We start from the raw sequence: 23415 nt of genomic DNA on the forward strand, positions 1-23415 counted from the left end.
TAATATTTAAGATACCAATATTTGTATTCATTATTTTACAATCGATAAAGATTGTAGTGTTGCAAAATGTTAAAACCATTTAATGAACAAACATTATCATAATAACTCACCTCATACATGCACGGATTATCATCTAGTATGTATATAAGTTACTAGGTGTTTTGTCCACATGTTTCGACATAATTATCTTATAGTTATTTATTAATATATACATTATTAGTTTAAAAGTATTATTATCTTTAACTTTTAAATAATAGTATAAATTTATTAATTTTGATAATTAATTATGACCAAAATAATAGTTTTAATCAATGTTTTTAAACCAGACCGACCTGATGGTTGAACCGGATTCGACCATGAACCGGGTTCGACTATGAACCGGCTACATAACCGGGTTGGATCAAATAATTGGTTCGACCATGAACCGGTCACATAACCGGATTGGATTTCAAAGTTATGAAAATGATAAAAACCATTAAAACTATAAAAATATATATAAACTATCCATATAAACATAAAACTAGTTTATTTTGGTTATGTTTATGTTTTAAATTCATTTATATTTTAATTATGTATCATATTTACTAATATTATTTTAAATTTAAACACTAAAAATATATTAAAGATCCAGGTTTGACCCGGTCGAACCATATTGAACCGTGATCCAAAAATTATCCGGTTCAACTTGCGGTCCGGTTTTAAAAACACTGGTTTTAATCCTAAGTGCATCTTACGAATATAACAAAAATATTGTGATTAGTATGTCTTATTATTTGGTTTTGTACTACCTTTTTGTATGTATAATCTCTATAAAATTATGAAGTTTAAGAATTTAGTTTTTGTTGATAAATAATTAATAAAAATTATAAATGTGGATATAATTGTCATTTATCTATTTTATTAAAATCTAATCTCGTTACTTTGATCTTTGGAAATTATTCAGTGAACAAAAATTAAAAAGAGCTATTGAAAAATTTACTCTCCAACAATCAATTACTGTATTAACTTGTTTTTTTTTTTTTTTTGGCCTTGAGTGTTGACGGCGGGATGAGGGGGAACGCACTGCGGGACAGTATATAGGTCACCATTCATTTTTCTTTTACTACTGAATTTTACAAATAAAAAATAATAAATTTTAAAAAGAGAATAGTGCGGGACGGGTTGAGTCTTGTACCGCACCTAGATATGGAAAGCATGTAATATGATGTGGTTTGGTTAGGTGTATCAGTTATTTTTGTTGTTTTAATTATTAACTAGTGTTTGACTTTGGCGCATGCGCGGATATTGATTTTTGTATTTTTTTATATTTTTATATTCGTTTTTCATTATTAGTGTTATATATTTTATATGTATCGTCGTATAACTAATTATATTCGAAATATCTGGATTGAATAAGGTAATAGGATTATTTTTGGTATAATATATCAACAAGCGACAGCTGAGATATAAATTTAGGGTATGACTGGTTTTCTCGCTACCACCCGCAAACGTAGCTTTTGCGATTGGTAGCGGTTGTTGGCGTTTTGCAACAATCACTCAAACCGCTCTAAACCGTTTCAAACCGTTCTAAACCTCATAAATTCAAACGCTGGTTCCAGTTAGCGTTTGCGGTTGCGGGCAGTTGCGGAACGATAATTTTTTTTCGTTTTTTAAAACAATATAAATACAAAAATAAAAATATTCAATAAAAATTTTAAATTAGAATTATAAAAATACTAAAATATATCAATTCTATTTTAATTAATATTATACAATTTTAAAATAAAAATATTTTCTAAAATTTTTTAAAAAATTAGAACTATAACTTTCTAAATATATTTTTTATATTTATTATAATGTTATTATTTTTGATATTTTTATAATTATATAAAATATAAATATTGTTAATTTATTATTTAACAACTGATGCATTTGGTAGTTAACCAGTCATAAGTATCCCGCAAATGTACTAATTTCTAACCGCAGAACCAGTTGTACAAATCTTTTAAAACCGTTAGAAACCGCAACCATCCGCATCCGCAAACTCCCGCAACCGATGCGTTTGAACCAGTCATGCCCTTAGATGGGGTAGGGAAAATAAGAGATAATATTGCAAATATGCTATGGGAAAATCAATAAAATAAAGTTATTTTCTAATTATAATTTTTTTGTACTTTATAAAAATATTTATAATATATTTATAATATCAAGTAGAATATTATTTTATATTTTCAGCATTATTTAGTTTATTAATATCAATCAAGTATTTGTCCCGCACTTTTTATTATTTTGGTCACCACTCACATATTTTTTAAACCACTTCTACTAGATGAACCGCACTTGTCCTGCAGTATGCGTTTTTCTAACACAAGCCGCTCTTAAGCCGCACCGCACTAACCAATCTGCTTGTCCCGCACTGTCCAACCCACTATTACCATTCGGAGCCAGTGTGTTAACTTGGTTTAATAAAGAAAAAACAGTAGTCTGATATTTTTTTTTTTTTGAATGAAATTTGGCCGCCTAGATTATGACAAAAGGCACTTGTTATAGTTTTATATGATTTAAACATGAGGCTTCGAATGGTAAATGCAGTTCAAGCAGTGCAGATCAAGCGGATCATGCAGATCAAGCAGAACAAGTGCAGATCAAGCAGATCATGCAGGAGAGATGCAGATCATGCAGGAGAGATTTATATCAAGCGAATGATGCGTGAGAGATACAGATCAAAGCAGATCAAGTAAATATCAAAGCATATCAAATAATTTATTATAATTATGAATGAAAAAAACAATTCAAAATATATAATATATATTTAAATAATAAAATTACACTAAAATACATAATGTATAAAAAAATATAAACAATATCGAAAAATATTGTGTGTTTGTCGGTTATTAGACATAATATCTATAAATTAAAAACAACATACATAATATTAGTGTGAGATAACCATTAACAAATTAGAGAAAATTATATTATTAAGTATGTTATAACAATTTTATCATATTATGTATTTACAACTTTTAATGTCAAACTTTGTGAACTATATTTATATGAATAAAGTGAAAGAAACAAAATCTATATATGTATAGTTTATGAATATATTTATTAGAATAATTATTATATATAAGGTAAAACTACGTCTATAAAAATTAGATTTATTACTTTAGTTGACTAATACAAAATCATATTAATTTTTAATTAATGATATATATTTTATTAATATTTATTGTATATTTTTTTTCTTAAATAAGTATTCTCATATATATATATATATTTTATTCTAATTTAATACATACATATATTAAATACGAACATATAAAGATGAGAAATGGATCCCTTTAAAAAAATAGATCCCTTTTATCATTTTGATTGACACATACTAAGAGAAGGTGTGACAAACAGCTTCAACGTGGAGTGTGCGAGAGTGAATATATTTTTAATAGTTGATGTTATTTAATTAAAGAGTTTCAATTAAGTTAATTTAGAAAAAATCACGTAATGGTAAGAAAAAATAAAAATAGTTGAACAGCTACAAAAGTGGAGTAAACTGCAGGACATGCAGGACAACTGCTTTTTAGCAGAAGAGGACAAAAAAAATTGGATATGTGCCGTTCTCCTGTCCTGCTATTTAAATTGTTATAAAAAAGGTGATTGACAATAAATTACAGAGAAAAGGCAGATGCATATGATCTGCTTTTATCATGCCTTCCCATTCACGCTCTCAATTTATGATTCTCCAGATCCAGATTTGGCAAGAACAATGAGTGTGATTGGTAAACATTTTTGAGTAAACCGGAGTAAATATTATTCACATGGGCCCATGGTAGTTGGAGTAAAAAACTTTTTGTTATCAAGTATTCTGACACACGAGAATCTTCCCAACTAAGGCAATGAATGAGAGACGGGGCAAATGGTGTGCCATACACCTCAAGTGGTCCCTCCACTTTTTCATCCCATTCAGTAAAATTTTCTTAACACATTACATTTGTGGAAGATACACTAGTGTATCAGATTTTTTTGTCTTTTAGCCAAAAAAAAGTGGAGGACTGGTTTTACAAGATAAAGGGAGTGTAGTAGGCAGTCCAAACTTTTTTAAAAATAAATTTGAAATATCATGATTTGTTAATGTTGCATAGTTTTTTTAATTTAAACTATCCTATATCCACTATTTACTTTTTATTACTATTTGAATTAATATTATCAAACAGAATATTTTATAATTTATTCAGTATTTACAAATTATATTGTTCTAGATATATATTCATTATTTTATTTTACATCTATAATAATTTAATATTTGCAATATGCTATAATAGTTTTTGTTAATCACTTTACTTTTTATTCTAAAATATAGTACCATTGTAATATAATCCAACTCTATTATAGAGTTACACTATTTTGAAAAAAAAAAGAATTATTGGAGATGGTTTTATTAAATATTTATATGATTTAGTAAGAACCACTAATAAACAGTTTTCATATTTGGAGTGGTACAAGCGGTTTTCTTTATATATTATATTATTTTAATTTACAACAAATTAATATTATATAATGTACATAAAAACTAAATGATATGAGTAAATAATAAATGAATTATTTCTATGACAAAAACAATTAAAATTAATGAGTTTTAAATTTAATAAAATTTATAAATAATACTTATATAAATTATTAGAATATGAATATAAATTTATTTTTATGACATTAATAAATTATTAAAAATACTTTTCACTATGAAAATAATAAATAATACAACATTTTAAATATTTTTTAAATTTGTACAGTATTTTAGACCGCTTTTTATCCACTTTCACCATTCAAACATATATTTTAGACCGCTAGATCCGCTTGAACCACACTAGATCCGCTAGATCCACTCTTGTTCCACTCGATCCGCTAGATCCGTAACGTTTGATCCGTTTTTCCCATTCGGAGCCTAAGACCACCTCCATTGGTGGTTCTAAGAAGAGTTACCAAGGAAAATAAAAAAAAAAAAAAAAATCAAAAATGCTAAATACAAGAAAACCGGTGTCAAAAAAGGAGTTTTAAGAAATGCTAAAAACCCCTAACGTGTCCTTCTTGTATTGGATATGCCTTAAAAACAAAAGGGAAAAAAATCCCATTTATTTTTCTGTCTGTTTCTTTCATCTTCTTCCTTCTTCTCTTTGCATGTTACAAAATCTATCGATCACTCCAGCATCTCCTCCAAATCTGTCAATGAAATCACCTTGGAGGTTCACTCTTTGCATGATGGGATTGCTCGATCTCGAGAAGCACTTCGCCTTCTACGGTGCTTACCACAGCAACCCAATCAACATCGTAATCCACATCTGCTTGGATAAGAAATCTGGGTTCGTTGTGGCTCTCATGTGTTTCGCTTGCTGGGTCGGTTCCAGTGTCTTCGCTGATCGATTAGGACCTTCTCTTGCCGTAAAGGTTTGATATTTTTCTCTTTTGTCTGAATCTAAAAAAGTTTTCTTTTTTGGAGGAGGAGTGTATTTATGAGAGCATGTGCATCCATGTGTGTGTGTGTGTGCGCGCTTCATGCATTTATTCCAGCTAGCTCCACCTTTCGAGTTTGCATTGTTTGGTTCCAAGACTTGTAATTGGTATTAGTGTTACGATCTCGTTTGTGAAGAGGTTCAAGTGTTTTGGATCATTTGATTAAGTTTGTTATGGATTCTTCCCTCGTTGAAATCCATCTGTTATTTAGACACTAACAATTTTCAGTTCTTTTTCCAGGTTGGGTTAGTCTCTTATTGATTATAGTGAAGAGAGTGGATTTGAGGAAACCCACATTGTGGAATCAGTTTCATGGGATGATCTTGAGAGAAACGCTGCTAGTAAAGCCGGTGGTTGTTCTAAAAGACATCACTCCTGGAGATCTCACCAGCACGACTCTTCTAGAAAAGGTATCCGCATAAAGTTTCATTATTTGACTAAGTTTTTTGAGTTACTTATATAGTAATGTAGATGGGTGAAACTTTTGATAATTGCATTGTAGTGTTATCTGTTTTTGCCATCATTATAAAGTAACTGATGTTACCTGATTGCTTAGATGACGAATCACCTGGAGACTTGTACGAACTGTGGAGGCAAGAACAGAATATCATAGCTGCAAGACTAGACAAGGAGCTTAAATCCAGGTGGGAGCTTGATGAGCTGATTGAAGAACAGCTGAGCAGATACCAGTCGCATTACTTCAAGACCATGGTTTCAACCTCCTTGAAGGATGTCTCTAACCTTCTCATGCCCACCTGGATACCGCCTCATGAGCTGGCTGCTGTGTCCTGGCTTGGAGATTGGCATCCCACTTCCATTCTTGACCTTCCACAGAAATAAGATACCGCCTCATGAGCTGGCTGCTGTGTCCTGGCTTGGATACCGCCTCATGAGCTGACTCAGGTTTTGCTTTTCTCTCCATCACAAAAATAAGGAATGTTAGTGATGAACTGAAAGACATAGGGGATGTTATTTTCTTTATAGTCCGGTTGAGTTAAGTGAAAGATTTGAATAGCAGAAACTGGTGATGTGCAGGTATAAAGTGTTGGAACTGGTGATGAAGAAGCTGCTGAATCAAACAGATACAGCAGAGTTTGTGGTCGCATTTGCAGGGATTCAAGACTCCATCCACCATTTCTTGGAAATTCTGTCTTTTTAGCAACTCATATTGTCCATGTACAACAGTATGAAACCTGAAACTAACAGTTTCGCTGACCATGTCTTGATATAGTCATTGGTATTAACTCTTTATAAGCTATGCAATATTGATCGATGTTATGAACAAACCATTTATATTTTTCTCTTCCGAGTGTATTGTGTTTCTCTTTACCTTTTCAACAAACCATTTCTTTTTTCCTCTTCCGAGTCTATCTTTAAGACAAAAGGAGTATATTATTGTGTTTCTATTATCATTGCACCAAACCATTTCACCAAAAAAATCCTAAAATATTGTGTTTCTTTTACCATTTCACCAAAAACATTTATTCTAAATGTCTTCTTCCTCTTCTAATAATCTTGAAGAAATGATGGATGAAAGATTCAACCAAATTTTTGATCATCAGATATGCCTTCAAACACTACAAGAAAACAGGCGGATACTGACGGACAAAATCGTCCGAAGTTCGTCGGAATAGGCGGATACTGACGAATTTCTGACGACAGTGGTTGTCGGTATCATTTCGTCGGAAAAAAAATTCGTCGGAATTTCGTCAGAGTTTCCGACGACTTTCTGACGAATAACGATAAACCACATTCTGACGAACTTCTGACGACACTCCGATAACATATTCCGAGAACAGAATTCATCGGAAACACTATATTCCGACGAATTAGGTCGTCAGAATATACTGACGAATTAGAGTCGTCGGAATATAACGACAAGCAGGTTCGTACTCGTCGGTATATTCCGACGACTATGATTCGTCAGTATATTTGGACGAACCGGTTTGTCGGTATATTCTGACGACTCTGATTCGTCAGAATATACCATTTTTAAATATTTATAAATTTTGCATTTATAAATATTTTTTTATATTAAAAATTAATATATACACAAAATCTGAAATTTCAAACTAATAATATTATAGAATTTAAATTCATAGAAACTTAAATAGAAAAAAAAACATTCATCAAGTTTTAAAATTCATAAAAAACTAAGAATCCTAAGGCAACAAACGATCTAGCTTTTCCAAAATCTCGGCGTTGGTCTTCTTTTGGGATTCCAGCTGAGCAAGGATAGTGGCATTCTCAGAAAGAATAGTGGTGTTCTGCTCCTCCAATGCCACAATCCGTTCATCTTTGTTCTGTAGCTGCTCTAGAATCATGGGATCGGTATACAGAACTTGCGAAGAAGACGCCGGATACGAAGTAGCACGGCAGGCCAACCCAACTAAACATCCTCCTTTCCTTTTAGGAACCGCCTACAAAAATATTTAAAGTTAGTAAACTACATTATAAAATAAATATATTAATAAAAAAATTACCTTTTCGACCATCTCATTTATTTGCAATCAGAACATGTTGGTTGAAGCTCCCGTAGAATCACCGTCATCAGAGAGAGGCTGAGAAGATAGAAGATCTTCTTTTTGAGTTTCCACCAAGTCAACGACGGATCTGATCACGGCGTCCTGAATTTGACCCTTCTTCTTGTTAGTGTGAGCCTCCTTAATAAGTTGAAGATGATCAACGGGATAACCGTCATTTGCTTCAATCTAAAAAAGAGTCATTAGCCAAAGAATATATAAAAATATTTATTTAAATAAATATAAAGATAAAAAAAAAATATAACTTACAAGTTGATCCTCCTTAGAAGACATAGAGCAAGCGCCGAGGTTGTGCACATACATACCTTTCCTGCCACGATCGCTCTTCCACTTCTTGGAGTTCTTAAGAGACGTCGCTGCAGTGTCGTCCTTCTCCCAATGGACTATCAACTGCTCCCACACCGTCCCGTTGATGTACCGTGGCCTCTTGTTCTTCTGCCATACTGTCTTCCAAGCGTTGATCTGCTTCGTATAAGAGTCCATGGCATTTTCATTGAATTTCTGACGGACTGTTTCCGTGAGACCGGACTCCCAATTGAACTCTTGCTACAAAACACACATAATTTAATAAGTAGATATATATAAAAAAAATTGGAAAATGCTTTAAAAAAAAACGGAAGAGTTACCACAAACTGACGAAACCACAACTCCCGGTCCTCGCCAGGAATCACACTCCACTTCGAATATCTGGTATGGAGAATGGAATACATCATATTGTTGATGCTCCTGCTAATGCCATTGCTCGACTTGTTGAACCTTTAAAAAAAAAATGCATGTTAGAAAGTTAATTAATGGAAAAACACTACAAATAAAATAAAAATACTAACCAAGTTGTATGTCCCGGTCGTGGGTTGGGATGGAGAACCGGGAGATGCTCTCGACCTGGTTGTTGAACCAATTGTTGAACTGACATGACCCCCGGATCCTCCTGAGCAGCTGGAGCGGGAACATATGGAGCGGGAGCGGGAACATATGGAGCGGGAGCGGGAACATATGCGGGAACCGAGTTTTGTTCGTGAGATGATCCCGATGGACGGGAACTGCTCGCCGAACTACCTCGGCCGCCACGGGGTGCAGAACGACGGGATGCGGAATGGCGTGCTTCCTCTGACCTAAAAAATAAATGTTAAAACATCAAAAGATTGTTAAATATATTAAAAATGATTTTCTATTTAAAATGTTTTAATTTATATATTTAAATCTAAAAATGATATATATATATATGTATGTATAAAAAAATTATAAATGTTTTAAAAAAACTATAAATATAGAAATGGTTGTTAAATATATTAAAAATTATTTTTACATCTAAAAATGATATATATATGTATATATATATATGTATGTATAAAAAAAATTATAAATATTTTTAAAAATGTTCATAAATATAGAACTAGTTGTTAAATAATAATAAATATATATATACGTTTTTATCTATATAAACAAATATAAAATCATTTTATCTAAAACAAAATATTTATAAAATGTTTATAAATATAGAAAAGGTTGTTAAATATATATAAAACTTTTAAAAAACGTTTTATTATATATAATATATTACTGGAAACCCCAAAAACAATTTTAAAAATACAAAAACGTTTTCAATCCAAAAAAAATTAAAACAACTATCCAAACAACAATCCTAACTAATAGATCCTAAACTATCCATTCAATCTTAAAGTTTTCAATCAAACAACCTTAAATCCTAAGATCTAACTTCCTAAACCCTAAAAAATTGAAATACACAAAGGTTTTATAGAATCTTACATGATTTGTGGAGTGGGGGAAGAGATCTGACGGTGGGAAGAGGAATCGCCGGAGATGGGAGCTCGCAAATCGCCGGAGTCACCGTCAAAGAGAGAGAAATCGGAGAGAGTTGAGAGAGAGAGGCGGAAATGACGAAGAAGGAAACGTCCAGGGTTTTTATCTTTAATGATTTCGACGGACATGTATCCGTCGGAATTTCGTCGGAATCATTAAATATATGTTCGCGAATATTTTCACGCGGTTTCTTTTTCCCGGGTAATTTGATATTCCGACGGATTTCCGACGGAATTAGTAATGTCGTCAGAATTTCGCCGCATATTAAATCCGTCGGAATGTCATCGGTATTTTCCGACGGATTACTGACGAGTTTTTCCTACGGAATTCCGACGACGTAGTGTTTAGGGGTTGAACACAAGTTTCTAAATGAAAAATCCAAATCTTTGATAAAATATATGGTATTTGCATAAAGATTTAACTATAAAAATGTTTACATAACACGATTTTTCACAAAAACATTTTTGTAGTATAAGATTAGATGAATATGATTGTATAAGTATATGAGTGTTATGATGAGATGTTATGAAAACCATGATATACATACATAAATATTTTAATGAGTTGTTATATTTGAACGGTTACGATCTAATACCATACTAAACACTTATTATGTGTTATTTTCATAGTTTCGGTATCCAAATTTATATATATTTTGATATGAAAATTTTTAAAAACATAAGTCCTCGGAAATACCTCGGATTACCGAGGACATTCCGACGAATTTAACGAGTTTGTCGGAATGTCCTCGGTATATTCCGAGGTATTTCCGAGGAACTTGTCCACTTAGAATGAAACCATTTTTCGTCGCTATGTCGTCGGTATATAGTGACGGAATACCGACGGACTTGTTTAAAAAAAAAACAACTTATGTAATTACAACAACTAGTAAATACAAGTCAACTAATAAGAATTCCTAATCAGAATCATCAGAATCTTCATCAAACTCCTCAACCTCAGCTTCGTCCTCTGAATGTACAACAGCATCAAGTCCAAACTCGGTAAAATTCTCAATGAGTTCAACATCTGCCAAATCTTCAACTGCACTCAAGTTGCTGGTAGAGTCTGGTTGTAATGGTTCATTAACAGAAGTTCCATCCACTCGTCCTCTTGGGTTGATTTGCGTTACAGTCATCCATGGATCGTCTCTGTACGTCACCCGAGGGTAACTGATGTAGCACACCTATCAATTATACAAGGTATTAGTAAAATATAAACCATTAATTATGAATAAATTGACATACCTGATCAGCTTGCGAAGCAAGAATGAAGGGATCATAATATTGAAGTTTCCGCCGCGAATGAACCGATGTACCACCAAACGCATCAGTCTTCACTCCTCTATCTGGGGTGGTGTCATACCAATCACAATAGAATACTACACACCGCATTCCAACCATACCAGGAAACTGGATTTCCAATATTTCTTCTATGTTACCGTAGTAGACATCGTCACCGGAACAAGACGAAACACCATCATCATATGTTGTCCTAGAATGACCTTTCCTTGTGAATGCAAATCCTCGCGTACAATATTTTAGATATGATTTGACCACATAGTTTGGTCCCCGCACAAATTCGCATATCCAATCATCGAACACAAAACCTCTGGCCAAAACATCATTCACCTATAAATTAAAAACATATATATATGAGTGAAAAGTTAATTACTTTATATTAAATATAAACTAATCATATGCATAGGGTAATATGATATATGACTCACATAACTAAGAAGCCATGCAGCAAATCCGTTATGTCTGAGTTGTTGAAGCTCATCTTCTATCGCATGCCTGTGAGTCATACGCAACTCTGCCATATAAACACTATATAAAAAGATATCATCAATATAAAATAAAATTATTTTATATTAATCAAAAAATTTAAATGAATAACTATTTTTACCTCTCATATTATAGAACTTCTTCACAGTTGGTGAGCAAATATATTTGCAAATGAGCTTGCTCAGTCTCCGTAAGTCTCCGATTCGTGGGTTTTCCACTAAGTCGTCCTATTTCCGTGAACATGCTTGGGACAGTAACATGATATGTTTCCCTCTCCCCTCTGTCATCATTCCGAGCAGGTCTTCGGTTTTTTTGTATGCACTTCTGATGGAAAATAGTTTTCAGCAAAGATTGCAGTTTCTTCATTGATCACCTGGGCGACTATAGATCCTTCCACCTTACTTAAATTTTTGACCTTCTTCTTCAGATGATGCATATAACGCTCAAAAAGATACATCCATCGGTACTGCACAGGACCACCATGTTCCAATTCTCTTGCGAGATAAATAGCAAGATGTTCCATTACATCAGAGAATGATGGAGGAAATATATTTTCGAGGTTGCACATGCTGACTGGTATGTTTGCCTTCAGATTACTAATACCCTCTGCAGTCACTGCTCTGGTGCATAAATCGCGAAAAAACAGTTATACCTGCAATTGCTTCATGAACATTACGTGGCAATAGTGCGGAAAAAGCAAACGGAAGGAGGCGCTGTATAATTACATGACAATCATGACTCTTCAAGCCAGTAAACTTTCCTTCGCTTCTATCAACGCAGTTTCGCAAATTTGATGAATAACCGTCTGGAAATTTTACTCTATCTGTAATCCAATCAAAGAACTCTTCTTTTCCAGTACCATCTAGCCGATAAATGGGAAAAGGGGCCGTACCGTTCTCATCAACGTGAAGTTCAGAACGATCACAGATATCGACTAAATCCAACCTTGACTTCAAATTATCCTTCGTTTTACCTTGGATGTTAAGGATTGTGTTCATCAGATTGTCGAAAAAGTTCTTCTCGATATGCATGACATCTAAATTATGCCGCAATGGATGATCCTCCCAATATGGCAGATCTCAGAAAATATTCTTTTTGTGCTAGTTATGTAGCTCTCCAACCGCATTGACTCGAATGTTTTCATGTCTACCTACGTCTGGCGTCCTCCCTGCACCAAAATCCCTCAACTGCTTCCACAATTTTTCCCCACTAACTTCCTCAGGTGGACCATCAAACACCGGCTTGTTCTTCTTAAACAAAGTCTTACTCCTACGGTATGGATGATCAGGTGGTAGAAATCTTCTGTGACAGTCAAACCAACATGTTTTCCTTCCGTGCTTTAGTTGGAAAGCATCTGTGTCATCTTGACAATATGGACATGATAGCCTTTCATGTGTTGTCCATCCGGATAACATACCATATGCTGGAAAGTCACTTATTGTCCACATAAGTACTGCCCGCATATAAAAGTTTTCTTTGCACGAAACATCATATGTCTCAAAACCATGCGCCCATAGTTGTTGCAACTCATATATCTGTGGTTGAAGAAACACGTCTAGTGATCTCTTAGGATGCTCTGGCCCGGGGACGAGAATTAAGAGGAACAAAAACTCTCGTCGCATGCACAAGCTTGGCAGTAAGTTGTACGGTGTCACAATAACTGGCCATAGAGAATACTGTCTTCCACTCTTTCCAAATGGGCTGAAACCATCAGTACATAATCCAAGATAAATATTTCTTCTCTCTTCCGCAAATTCTGGATATGTTGATTGGAAATGTTTCCAAGCCTTCGCATCTGAAGGATGTTTAATCTCACCATTTGTGGAATGCTATGCGTGCCATCTCATTGCTTTTGCTGTGCGCTCACACTGATACAACCTCTGCAATCTTTCCGTCAAAGGCAAATACCACATCCTTTTGAACGGGATCGGAACTCTTCCCCTCGTCTCCTGATAATGAGGTTTCCTACAAAATTTGCAGTTATCCCGTTCCTTATCCGCTCCCCAGTAGATCATGCAGTTGTCAATACATACATCTATCACTTCGTACGGTAGTTGAAGACCCGCAACAAGTTTCTGAACCTATTAGTATGAACCCGGTGCAAGATTATCCTCAGGTAGAATACCTTTGACAAAATCAGTAATCGCATCCACACATTCTTCAGCCAAATTATAGTCTGTCTTAATACCCATCAATCTAGTTGCAGATGATAAGGGTGAATGACCATCTCTACAACCTTTATACAAAGATTGTTTTCCGGCATCCAACATGTCAAAAACTCTCCTAGATTCGGGATTTGGTTCTTCCCCTCTGTAATGATCATGTACCATCTGCACAGTACCTACACCATAATCTATATCCGATTTAGGTTCTTCTAACCTAGTATCAGGCTGAGGTTCGCTAACAGGCTGAGGTTCGCTATTACTACCATATTCATAACCAGTTTCCCCATGAAGATACCAAACTTTATAATTACGTGAAAATCCTCTCATATACAAATGAGTCCAAACATCGAATTTTCTTATAATCCTATTATTATTGCAAGTAGAGCAGGGACATCTTAACATACTGGTTTTTGCATCCGGTTGCTGTTCAACAAGCTTCATGAATACTCCAATCCCTTGACTGTATTCTTCCGTAAGTAAATTGGTGTTGGGATCCATATGAGGTTTATCCATCCACGAACGATAATAAACTCCTGAAGACATGATTTTCTCGGAATTGTTGTGATTAGAGAGAGTGAAGAGAGAATGAGGAGTGAATGAGGAGTGAATGAGTTGAATGAGGAGAGGTTGTATTTATAGGAAATTGCTTACGGCAGTCCGATGGCATTCCGACGGAATTCCGACGACCCTAACGGTCATATCCGTTGGAATTTCGTCGGTATTTTCCTATCTCAACGGCTATAAAACGATCATATGTATTTGTCGGCAATGGTCAAAAGGTTCGTCTGAAATTTGTCGGTATATACCGACGAACTTCCGACGACAGCGACAGTTATATTATTGATCGCAAGGTCGTCGGAAAGTCGTCGGTATATACCGACGAATTTTGGACGAACGTAAAGTTTATATATTAAATCGGAATGTCGTCAGAATTGCGTCGGTATATACCGATGCTCACTCTTTGATCGGAAAGTCGTCGGTATATTCCGACGAATTTCTGACGAAGTTGTATTTTTTGGTTTCGTCGGAATGCCGTCGGAAAATCGTCAAATTTGTCCGACGAATTTGTTGTCCGTCGGAACGTCCGTCGGAATATAGCGTGTTTTCTTGTAGTGAAATCTCGGGAATATGATGAGCATTCGGAATCGAGTCCGTGAAAACAAAATACATCAGAAATTGGTTTTTTCTCGTTTACGATTACTATTTGTATTTTCAATATGTTGTAATGTCTTCGTTTTAAAAAAAATTATATTCTTTCATGTTATGTTATGAAATCCAATCATTCTACTTAAAAAAAAATTTAAGAACCTCAATGAGGTTTTACCATTGGACGAGAAAAAATTAAATTAGATTAACAAAAGTTCTAAACCTTTCAAATCACTATATTTATTACTAATTTATTGATTAGAACCCATAAGGGGTTCTTATTGAAGGACTGTGACGGAGGAGCTAACACAATTAGAACACATTTTATAATACACTATAGTATATAAATATAAATATTAGGTACATGACTCTAAGTGATCTGAGTTCTGGACTAGTGCTAAATTGAACTTGAATAATTGTTTGGCTCACGCTTGTTTAATACCCCGATCAATCCACTCTAGACTAGCAGTCTTAATCATCTAAATTTTTTAAACCAATATGTTACTTACTTGTTACAATACTTTAATCTTGAAATCCCCTTATTTTTTTAATTTAATATTGATCTCGTAAAAATAAAGTGTAACCGTTGTTCTTTCTAGATTCGATCTTAAAGTGTTACATCGACATAGTGTAGGTTAATTGATATGCGTGTTCACGTAATATCACTTGCCCTCCTTTATATAGCGTGGGGTTTCATCAGTTTTTGTCAAGTTGAGAATCGAAGTGCGGATTCACCGTATTGGAGTTCTCTTTGAGTACCACTGCCCTAACCCAGTTGATTGAAAAAAATTAAACGCTACGACAGTGGGACCAAAAGTAAAAATGGCCAGAGATGCTTGACTTGAGTAGATCCAGATTTGGCAACAACAGTGGGACCAAAAGCAAAAATGGCCAAAAGTAGCAAAGAGATTTGATGGCGTACCAAGATCTGAAACAAATATTTTTCATTTCCGTTACTAAAATATGCTAATTTATTGATGAACAGGTCATTCTGGCGGACTTGAGAATCACGCATGGACAATATAGAATTTCAATTTACCATATCTTCCCAACTAACTATCACAAAACTATTCTTTAATTGGATTCGCGATCGAATCAAAATATAAAATAGTTGGGTAGGCCGTGTGATTTTCGTCAGAGTTTTGACCCGTAAAGTAAGCGAAAAGGCAAGAATCATTGAGTGTGAGATAAGTCAACAACAGCGTCAAAACCTTCCAGAGAGGGCACGAGCCACTGTGCTCGATATATTCCTCCTACGGGAGACTAAGTTCAGATAGATTATGCCCTTTTTCAAAAAAAAAAAAAGTTCAGATAGATTCATGAGACTTGAATAATATTTACTTATTAACCACTAATATTTTGGAGGTTATAAATATATATATATATATATATATATATATATGTTTTTTTTTTGAAGGTTGTAGACTAATATTTCATCTCGTTATGTGCCTATGTCCATGACCGGTTCTGGTAGTTTTGATACTAGGTGTAGGGTTTCAAGAGAGTATGCAAGAGGACAAAGAAGAAGAAGATGCAAGTGTAACGGAGGAGCTAACAACATTAGAACACACTTATAATTTTCGTATATATTAAAAGATAAACATTACAATATTTTAACTATGATACATGTTATCACTAAAATGCTTCTCAAAGTTTATAGAGATATATGTTGGTTCATTAAATATATATTATAGTCTTCATTTTTTTTGTCAGCAATCTTCATTAAACTAATCAAAAAATAATTAATAATGTACAATTAATATTTTTTCTTCTTTTCCTAAATAAAAGCTACAAAATAACTTTAAATGATTATAGCATATATATGAGAATTAATGATTTTAATAATAAAGATTTACTAAAAAATGTTTATTCTCTATCATTTATGTTTAAAATTATATTATTAACATAAAATAAACAATCATATTAACTATATAATAAAAACTTACATTTTTCATATGTGTCATAATTTGAATTTTTTAAAATGACTATAAATAAACTATTAAAAGTCCAACATTAAAAAATTTGTAATCAAGGGTTCAAAAAATATATTATAAAAATATAAATGTTTGTAAAACCATATAAGTAAAAATTCTCATTTAATAGATATTTAAAATAATATATATTAAAGTATATAAAACTACACAAATATTTGAATTTCAAAAATTTTAATTGAACAATTCTCGAGAACTTATAATTTTAATTTTGAAGTTCACAGTAAATATTCAAGAACGGTTAAACAATTAAAACTATTAAAAGTTTCACATTAAAAAATTGTTATCATGAGTTTACAATGATACATATAAATATATAATCATAAAACCATATGATAAATAAGTCTCATTTAATAGATATCCATATTAAAATATATTATATATCTATGTTAATATAATTTAAATTTATTTATATCGATACAAAATATATCAAAGTGATTGCATAAATTAATTTACCATAAAATTATTATAAATAAACAAAAGTGACTGCTTTGACGTGTTTGCACCAATTTAATTTTTTTTTTGACATCAATCATCTACAGACTCATACTGACTCTATAAACCAAACCGGTAACTCTGCATCCATGTGAACGACGAAAGACGGTTGTTTCCTAGCACTGCGTGCTAAGCTATCCGCCTTTTGATTTTCCGTCCGAGGTACATGAACGATCTCTGAGTTTAGAAAGCTTCTTTTCAGAAGCTTAATGTCTTCCAGGTAATTGTCAAATGCTGGTCATTCTTCTGGTTCTGAAACCATCTTTACCAATTGAGAACAATCAGTCGCAAATGTGACCTGAAATTGCCGTAAATTCCTCATGCATTCTATTGCCCATATTAGCGCTTCTACCTCCGAATGAAGAGGTGAAAGACTTGCCATGACATTTTGTGCCCCTAGCAATCCATCAAAACCCGCTAAAGTGTTGTACCAGCCTTGTCATGAGAATTGTTCCTTATCTTTCCATGAGCCATCTATGAAACACCATCTCCCTGGTATTGTTGGTACAATTCTTTCCTGTACTTGATTTGAAACCCTCTGATTACTTGTTACATGTGCCTCCGCCCAAAGTGTTGATTTTAGTTCTGCTAGTTTAAGCGTATCTCTTGGATCAACATCCAAATTGCTAAAAACTTTGTTGTTTCGACATTTCCAAATATACCATAATATCCATGCAAATTGGTGATCCTCCATTTTTGGACTAACTCTCCAAAAAAGATGATCCATATTTGCAAAAAGAGAACAGAGAGGGAAGAGATGAGGATTCAATGGTATCCTTGAAAGTGCTCACACCTGTCGTGCCGGAGGGCATTCGAAGAAAACATGATTTATGGATTTCTCTGGAGCTCCACATCTTGCACAACAAATGTCCCCTTGTATTTCTCTTGCTTTTAGATTTTTCAGTACCGCTATACACTCTGATAGAAGTTTCCATAAGAAATGCTTTATTTTTGGAGGGCACCGCACCTTCCAACAGAATGCTTTCAATATGTCCACAGTGGATCCATAAAATTCGGGTGATTTTTCCTTATCAGGATAGACCCGTTCTACTTGATATCCTGATTTTACCGTGTATTTTCCATTTAATAATTAATTTTTTTAATTATTTAATATATATTTATTATTTTGTTAGTATTGTAATATGTAAAAACATAAGATAAATTATAGTATGTAAAAATAATTTTTATATACAATGTTTATTCCACGCAAAGCGCGGATATTAACCTAATAGTATAGTATAGTAATAGAGAGATAAATTAGGTATATAATTCTAAGTATCAAAAAAAAACTTTCAATATGGAAAAAGTTGTATAATGTAAAACAATGAGATGTGCGTGCTATATATAAATGATTCCCACGCAAAGCCCCTTCCAAATCAAAAGAATCAACTTTTTTTTTTGTACTTGTTGGTTACTAAAAATGGCTACGACAAACCTCATAGCCACAAGCAACGCCGTCAGATTCTTCTCCTCCTTCTCCGGCAAACCAAACTACTTCTTGTCTCGTCGTTTGTTACCGACGACTCATAGAGGTAGAGTCCTCTAATGGCTCCTTTGTACGAAGTATACTATATAATGATATCAATAGAATGAGACCAATCATCGATTGGATTAAACCTAATCAAACATGGTATCAGAGCTTGTGCTCTAATAACCGCCTCCTAAACCTCTCATTATTATTTCTGCTCTTTACTGTTCATCATCTTCTTCATCTGTTTCTAAATCTCTCTCTCCTCTGGTTCTAAACATCTCTTCCCTCTCTCACTTCTCAAACTCTACGTTTCTTCTTCCTGTGTTTTTTTTTTCTTTTCACAAGTTACAAACGTAACGATGGTGGCACAACCAACTCAAATCTCCCACCGTACCTTGAGTCTCACCCAAATTAAGAATCATATTCCAATCATTTTGGACATGAACCAGATGAACTATGATCTTTGGCGTGAACTCTTCGAGACACACTGTCATAGCTTCACCGTTCTTGGCCATCTCGATGGCATTTCTCTCCCGACGGGTCCGACAGACACAGCTTGGTCCCAAGTCGACGGCACTGTCAAGATGTGGATCTACGGAACAATATCTGAATCGCTTCTCAAATCTGTTCTCAAAACCAAGTGCTCTGCACGTGAGCTATGGACCACCATTGAGAATCTGTTTCGTGATAACAAGGAAGCTCGAGCCATCCAGCTCAAAAACGAGCTCCGGTCATTGACGATTGGCGACCTGTCCGTTCATGAGTACTGTCAGAAACTGAAAACTCTTTCTGATCTTCTAGCCAATGTCAACTCGCCTATCACAGAATGTGTCCTCGTGATGCATCTCCTAAATGGTCTTAGTTCCAAATTTGATAATATTGTTAACGTCATCAAACATCGATCTCCTCCATGTTCTTTCAATGATGCTCGCTCAATGCTCAAAGATGAGGAAGACCGTCTCAAGACGCAACGACGACCAGATCCTTCGCACGTTGATCATGCCTCCTCTCCCCAAGTTCTTCTTGCTGCATCACCACAGACCTATGACAACAGAACAGCATCCTCAGCTCCTCAATACCAAAATAACCGAAACAGTGGTCGCAACAACCGTGTAAATAGAGGAGGTGGTCGCCATAATAGGGGACGTGGCAACTCAAATTGGAATAGTGGCAACTGGAATCAACAACAGCCAACTTTTTGGAATGGACACAATCAGCTGCAGTGGCCTGCTCTTCCTCCGTGGTCCATGTACCCACAATGGGCCAACATGCCGATGTGGCCTGGTTCGCCGTGGTCTCAGTCAAACCCTCAAGTAAGAGCTGCGGCTGCGCCTCATACACTGCAGAGATAGTCCCGTCCGTCCCCAGGGATCTTAGGTCCAGCACCTCCTTCCACTGGTTCAGCTTATCTTGCAGGAATGCACCAAGCCCCTTCTGTGGAATCTAACGATCTCATACCCACAACTCTTGCTAACGCCTTCAATACCATGACTCTCACTGATCCATCTGATGCTGGCTGGTACATGGATTCAGGTGCGACTGCTCATCTCACTTCTCAGCCAGGTACTCTCTCAACTATATCTTCTTCTTCGCATACGTCACTTCCGCTTGTTACTGTTGGTAATGGTTCTATTTTACCGGTCACTGCTTTTGGTCGAACATCCTTTCCATCAACTTCTCGTCCTCTGCATCTTAACAACGTTCTTCCCTGTCCAAAAATTTTAAAAAATCTAATTTCTGTGCGTCAATTTACCATTGACAATTCTTGCTCTGTCGAATTTGACCCTCTTGGTTTTCTTGTTAAGGACCTTCGTACTCGGACTCCTCTCATCCGATGTGATAGCAAAGGCCCGCTTTACTCTATCTCGTCTCCCTCTGCTCCTTCTTCACCACAAGCATTCATTTCCTCTGCCACTGCTTCAACTTGGCATCACCGTTTAGGACACCCCGGTCATTCTGTTCTTCGTCGTCTTGTTTCTTCTGGTTTATTTGATTGCTCGCAAACTGATATTTCTTCTTTGTGCCATGCTTGTCAACTTGGAAAACATATTAGACAACCGTTTTATTCTTCTTCATCAGTTGTTTCTTCTCCCTTTGAAATAATTCATTCCGACATTTGGACGTCTCCAATGTCCAGTATTAGTGGAATTAAATATTATGTTATTTTCTTAGATCAATTCTCACATTTTGTTTGGATTTATCCTCTTCGTCAAAAAAGTGAGGTTTTTGCAAAATTTTTACATTTTACAACTTTGTCAAAACTCAGTTTAAAATTCCTATAAAAAGTTTTCAGTGTGACAATGGTGGCGAATTTAATAATCGAGAAATGTTGGATTTCTTTTCTTCTCATGGTATTCAGCCACGTTTTTCCTGTCCATACACTTCTCCTCAAAATGGCCGTGCTGAACGAACCCTCCGCACCATCAACAATCTAGTGCGTGTCCTTCTTTTTCAGTCTCATATGCCAAACACCTATTGGGTTGAAGCATTGCACATGGCTGCTCATCTTTTTAACATACTACCTTCTACTGCCATTGATAACCAAATTCCTTTCACTCGTCTTTTTAACAAAACACCTTCGTATGATCATCTTCGCGTTTTTGGTTGCTTGTGTTATCCCAGCCTTTTAGCAACTTCATCTAATAAGCTTTCTCCCCGATCTACAAGGTGTGTTTTCTTGGGATATCCCTCACACCATCGTGGCTACCGATGTCTTGACCTTGACTCTCGACACATTATTCTATCTCGGCATGTCATCTTCGATGAAGCTACCTTCCCTTTCTTCTCTACATCAACACCTTCATCTATCAACACTCCCATCGCTCCCACTTCTTATCACCCTTCGCTTTTTAATCTTGGTTCATCATTATCCACTCTTCCTTCCTCTGCTTCACCGGTAACAAACACTTCACCTCCCCAACCCTCATCTCTGCCTTCGGAAAATCCTTCCTCTGTTACACCTGAACCCATTCCTTCTCATGATACCTCTTCTACTAATGTTGCCCCTTCTCCTGCTATCTCTGTTCCTGTCCACCCTCACCAAATGCAAACCAGGAGTAAAAGCGGGATCAACAAAGCCAAGAATATTGTCTCTTTGCACACAGACCTCGTCTCTCCTCTTCCTCGGTCTCATATTCAAGCTGCTCGTGACCCAAACTGGAATGCCTCAATGAAGTCTGAATATGACGCCCAAGTTGAAAGTGGCACATGGGATCTTGTGCCGCGTCCTTTAAACACTAATGTTGTGCGTTCCATGTGGTTGTTTAGTCATAAATTTAATGCAGATGGTACGCTACGACGACATAAATCACGGCTCGTCGCAAATGGAAAATCTCAACAAGTCGGTGTTGATTGTGAGGAGACTTTCAGTCCAGTCATTAAGCCAACAACAATCCGCACTGTCCTCCACCTTGCGGTCTCTTGGAACTGGCCACTACACCAACTTGACGTCAAAAAAGCATTTTTACACGAGACTCTTAAGGAAACAGTCTATATGCACCAGCCACCAGGTTTCGTTGATCCAGAAAAACCAAATCATGTCCGCCTTCTCAAGAAATCGTTATATGGCCTTAAGCAATCCCCACGTGCATGGTTTCAACGTTTCACCCAGTACGCTACAAAGATTGGTTTCAAAAACAGCAAGAGCGACACATCTTTGTTCGTCTATCGCCAAGGCTCAGAACTTGCATATCTTCTCCTCTATGTGGATGATATCATCCTCACAGCCTCTTCTTCCACTATTCTAAGGTCTATTCTCTCCTCTCTCAAATCTGAATTCTCAATGACAGATCTTGGTCTGCTTCACTATTTTCTTGGCATTTCGGTTCGCATGGACAACAATGGCTCTTCTTGGACCAACGAAACTACGCGGCAGATATATTACATCGCGCTAATATGTCCAACTGCAATCCATCTTCAACCCCGGTGGACACATCCGCAAAACTACATGCCGCTGATGGGCCTCCAGTCGAAGATCCAACGCTCTATCGTAGCCTCGCCGGTGCTCTACAATATCTCACTTTCACTCGCCCTGATATCGCGTATGCCGTACAACAAATATGTCTGCACATGCATGATCCTCGCGAGCCGCATTTCACTGCCATCAAACGCATCCTTCGTTACCTAAAAGGAACCATAGCAGAAGGCTTACATATTTCTCCGTCCAAGACGGCGACACTAACAGCTTATACAGACGCAGATTGGGCGGGTTGTCCGACAACACGACGCTCCACATCCGGTTTTGCAGTGTTCCTAGGTGATAACCTCATTTCATGGTCTTCTAAACGCCAACCAACGGTCTCTCGATCTAGTGCAGAAGCCGAATACCGCGGTGTGGCAAACGCAGTAGCTGAAACAATATGGATGCGCAACCTTCTTACCGAACTCTGCTGCCCCCTTTCAACAGCAACAATTGTCTATTGTGACAATGTAAGCGCGGTATACCTCTCCACGAACCCAGTACAACACCATCGAACAAAACATATCGAGCTAGACATTTTGTTTGTCCGCGAAAGA

At 35.6% G+C, this 23415-nt stretch overlaps 1 protein-coding gene across 1 annotated transcript; it reads left to right on the forward strand.

Moving 5' to 3' along the window:
• The first annotated feature begins 5232 nt into the window (after positions 1–5232).
• Positions 5233–6798, forward strand: LOC106447879. Its single transcript, XM_048755800.1, has 4 exons — positions 5233–5418; positions 5735–5894; positions 6041–6387; positions 6520–6798. Exons 1-3 carry the CDS (start codon positions 5233–5235, stop codon positions 6322–6324), a joined length of 630 nt encoding a protein of 209 aa, XP_048611757.1. The 3' UTR covers positions 6325–6387; positions 6520–6798.
• The last annotated feature ends 16617 nt before the right edge of the window (positions 6799–23415 follow it).

The sequence above is a fragment of the Brassica napus genome, chromosome C4, assembly GCF_020379485.1.
Source record: "Brassica napus cultivar Da-Ae chromosome C4, Da-Ae, whole genome shotgun sequence".
NCBI lineage: Eukaryota > Viridiplantae > Streptophyta > Magnoliopsida > Brassicales > Brassicaceae > Brassica > Brassica napus.

What these genes read in the sequence shown, in the direction of transcription:
- LOC106447879 (XM_048755800.1), top strand. Translation starts at nt 5,233, where the DNA reads ATGGGATTGCTCGATCTCGAGAAGCACTTCGCCTTCTACGGTGCTTAC. An exon ending in GACCTTCTCTTGCCGTAAAG is followed by an intron (nt 5,419 to 5,734) that starts GTTTGATATTTT and finishes AGGTTGGGTTAG; the next exon opens with TCTCTTATTGATTATAGTGA. An exon ending in GCACGACTCTTCTAGAAAAG is followed by an intron (nt 5,895 to 6,040) that starts GTATCCGCATAA and finishes CTGATTGCTTAG; the next exon opens with ATGACGAATCACCTGGAGAC.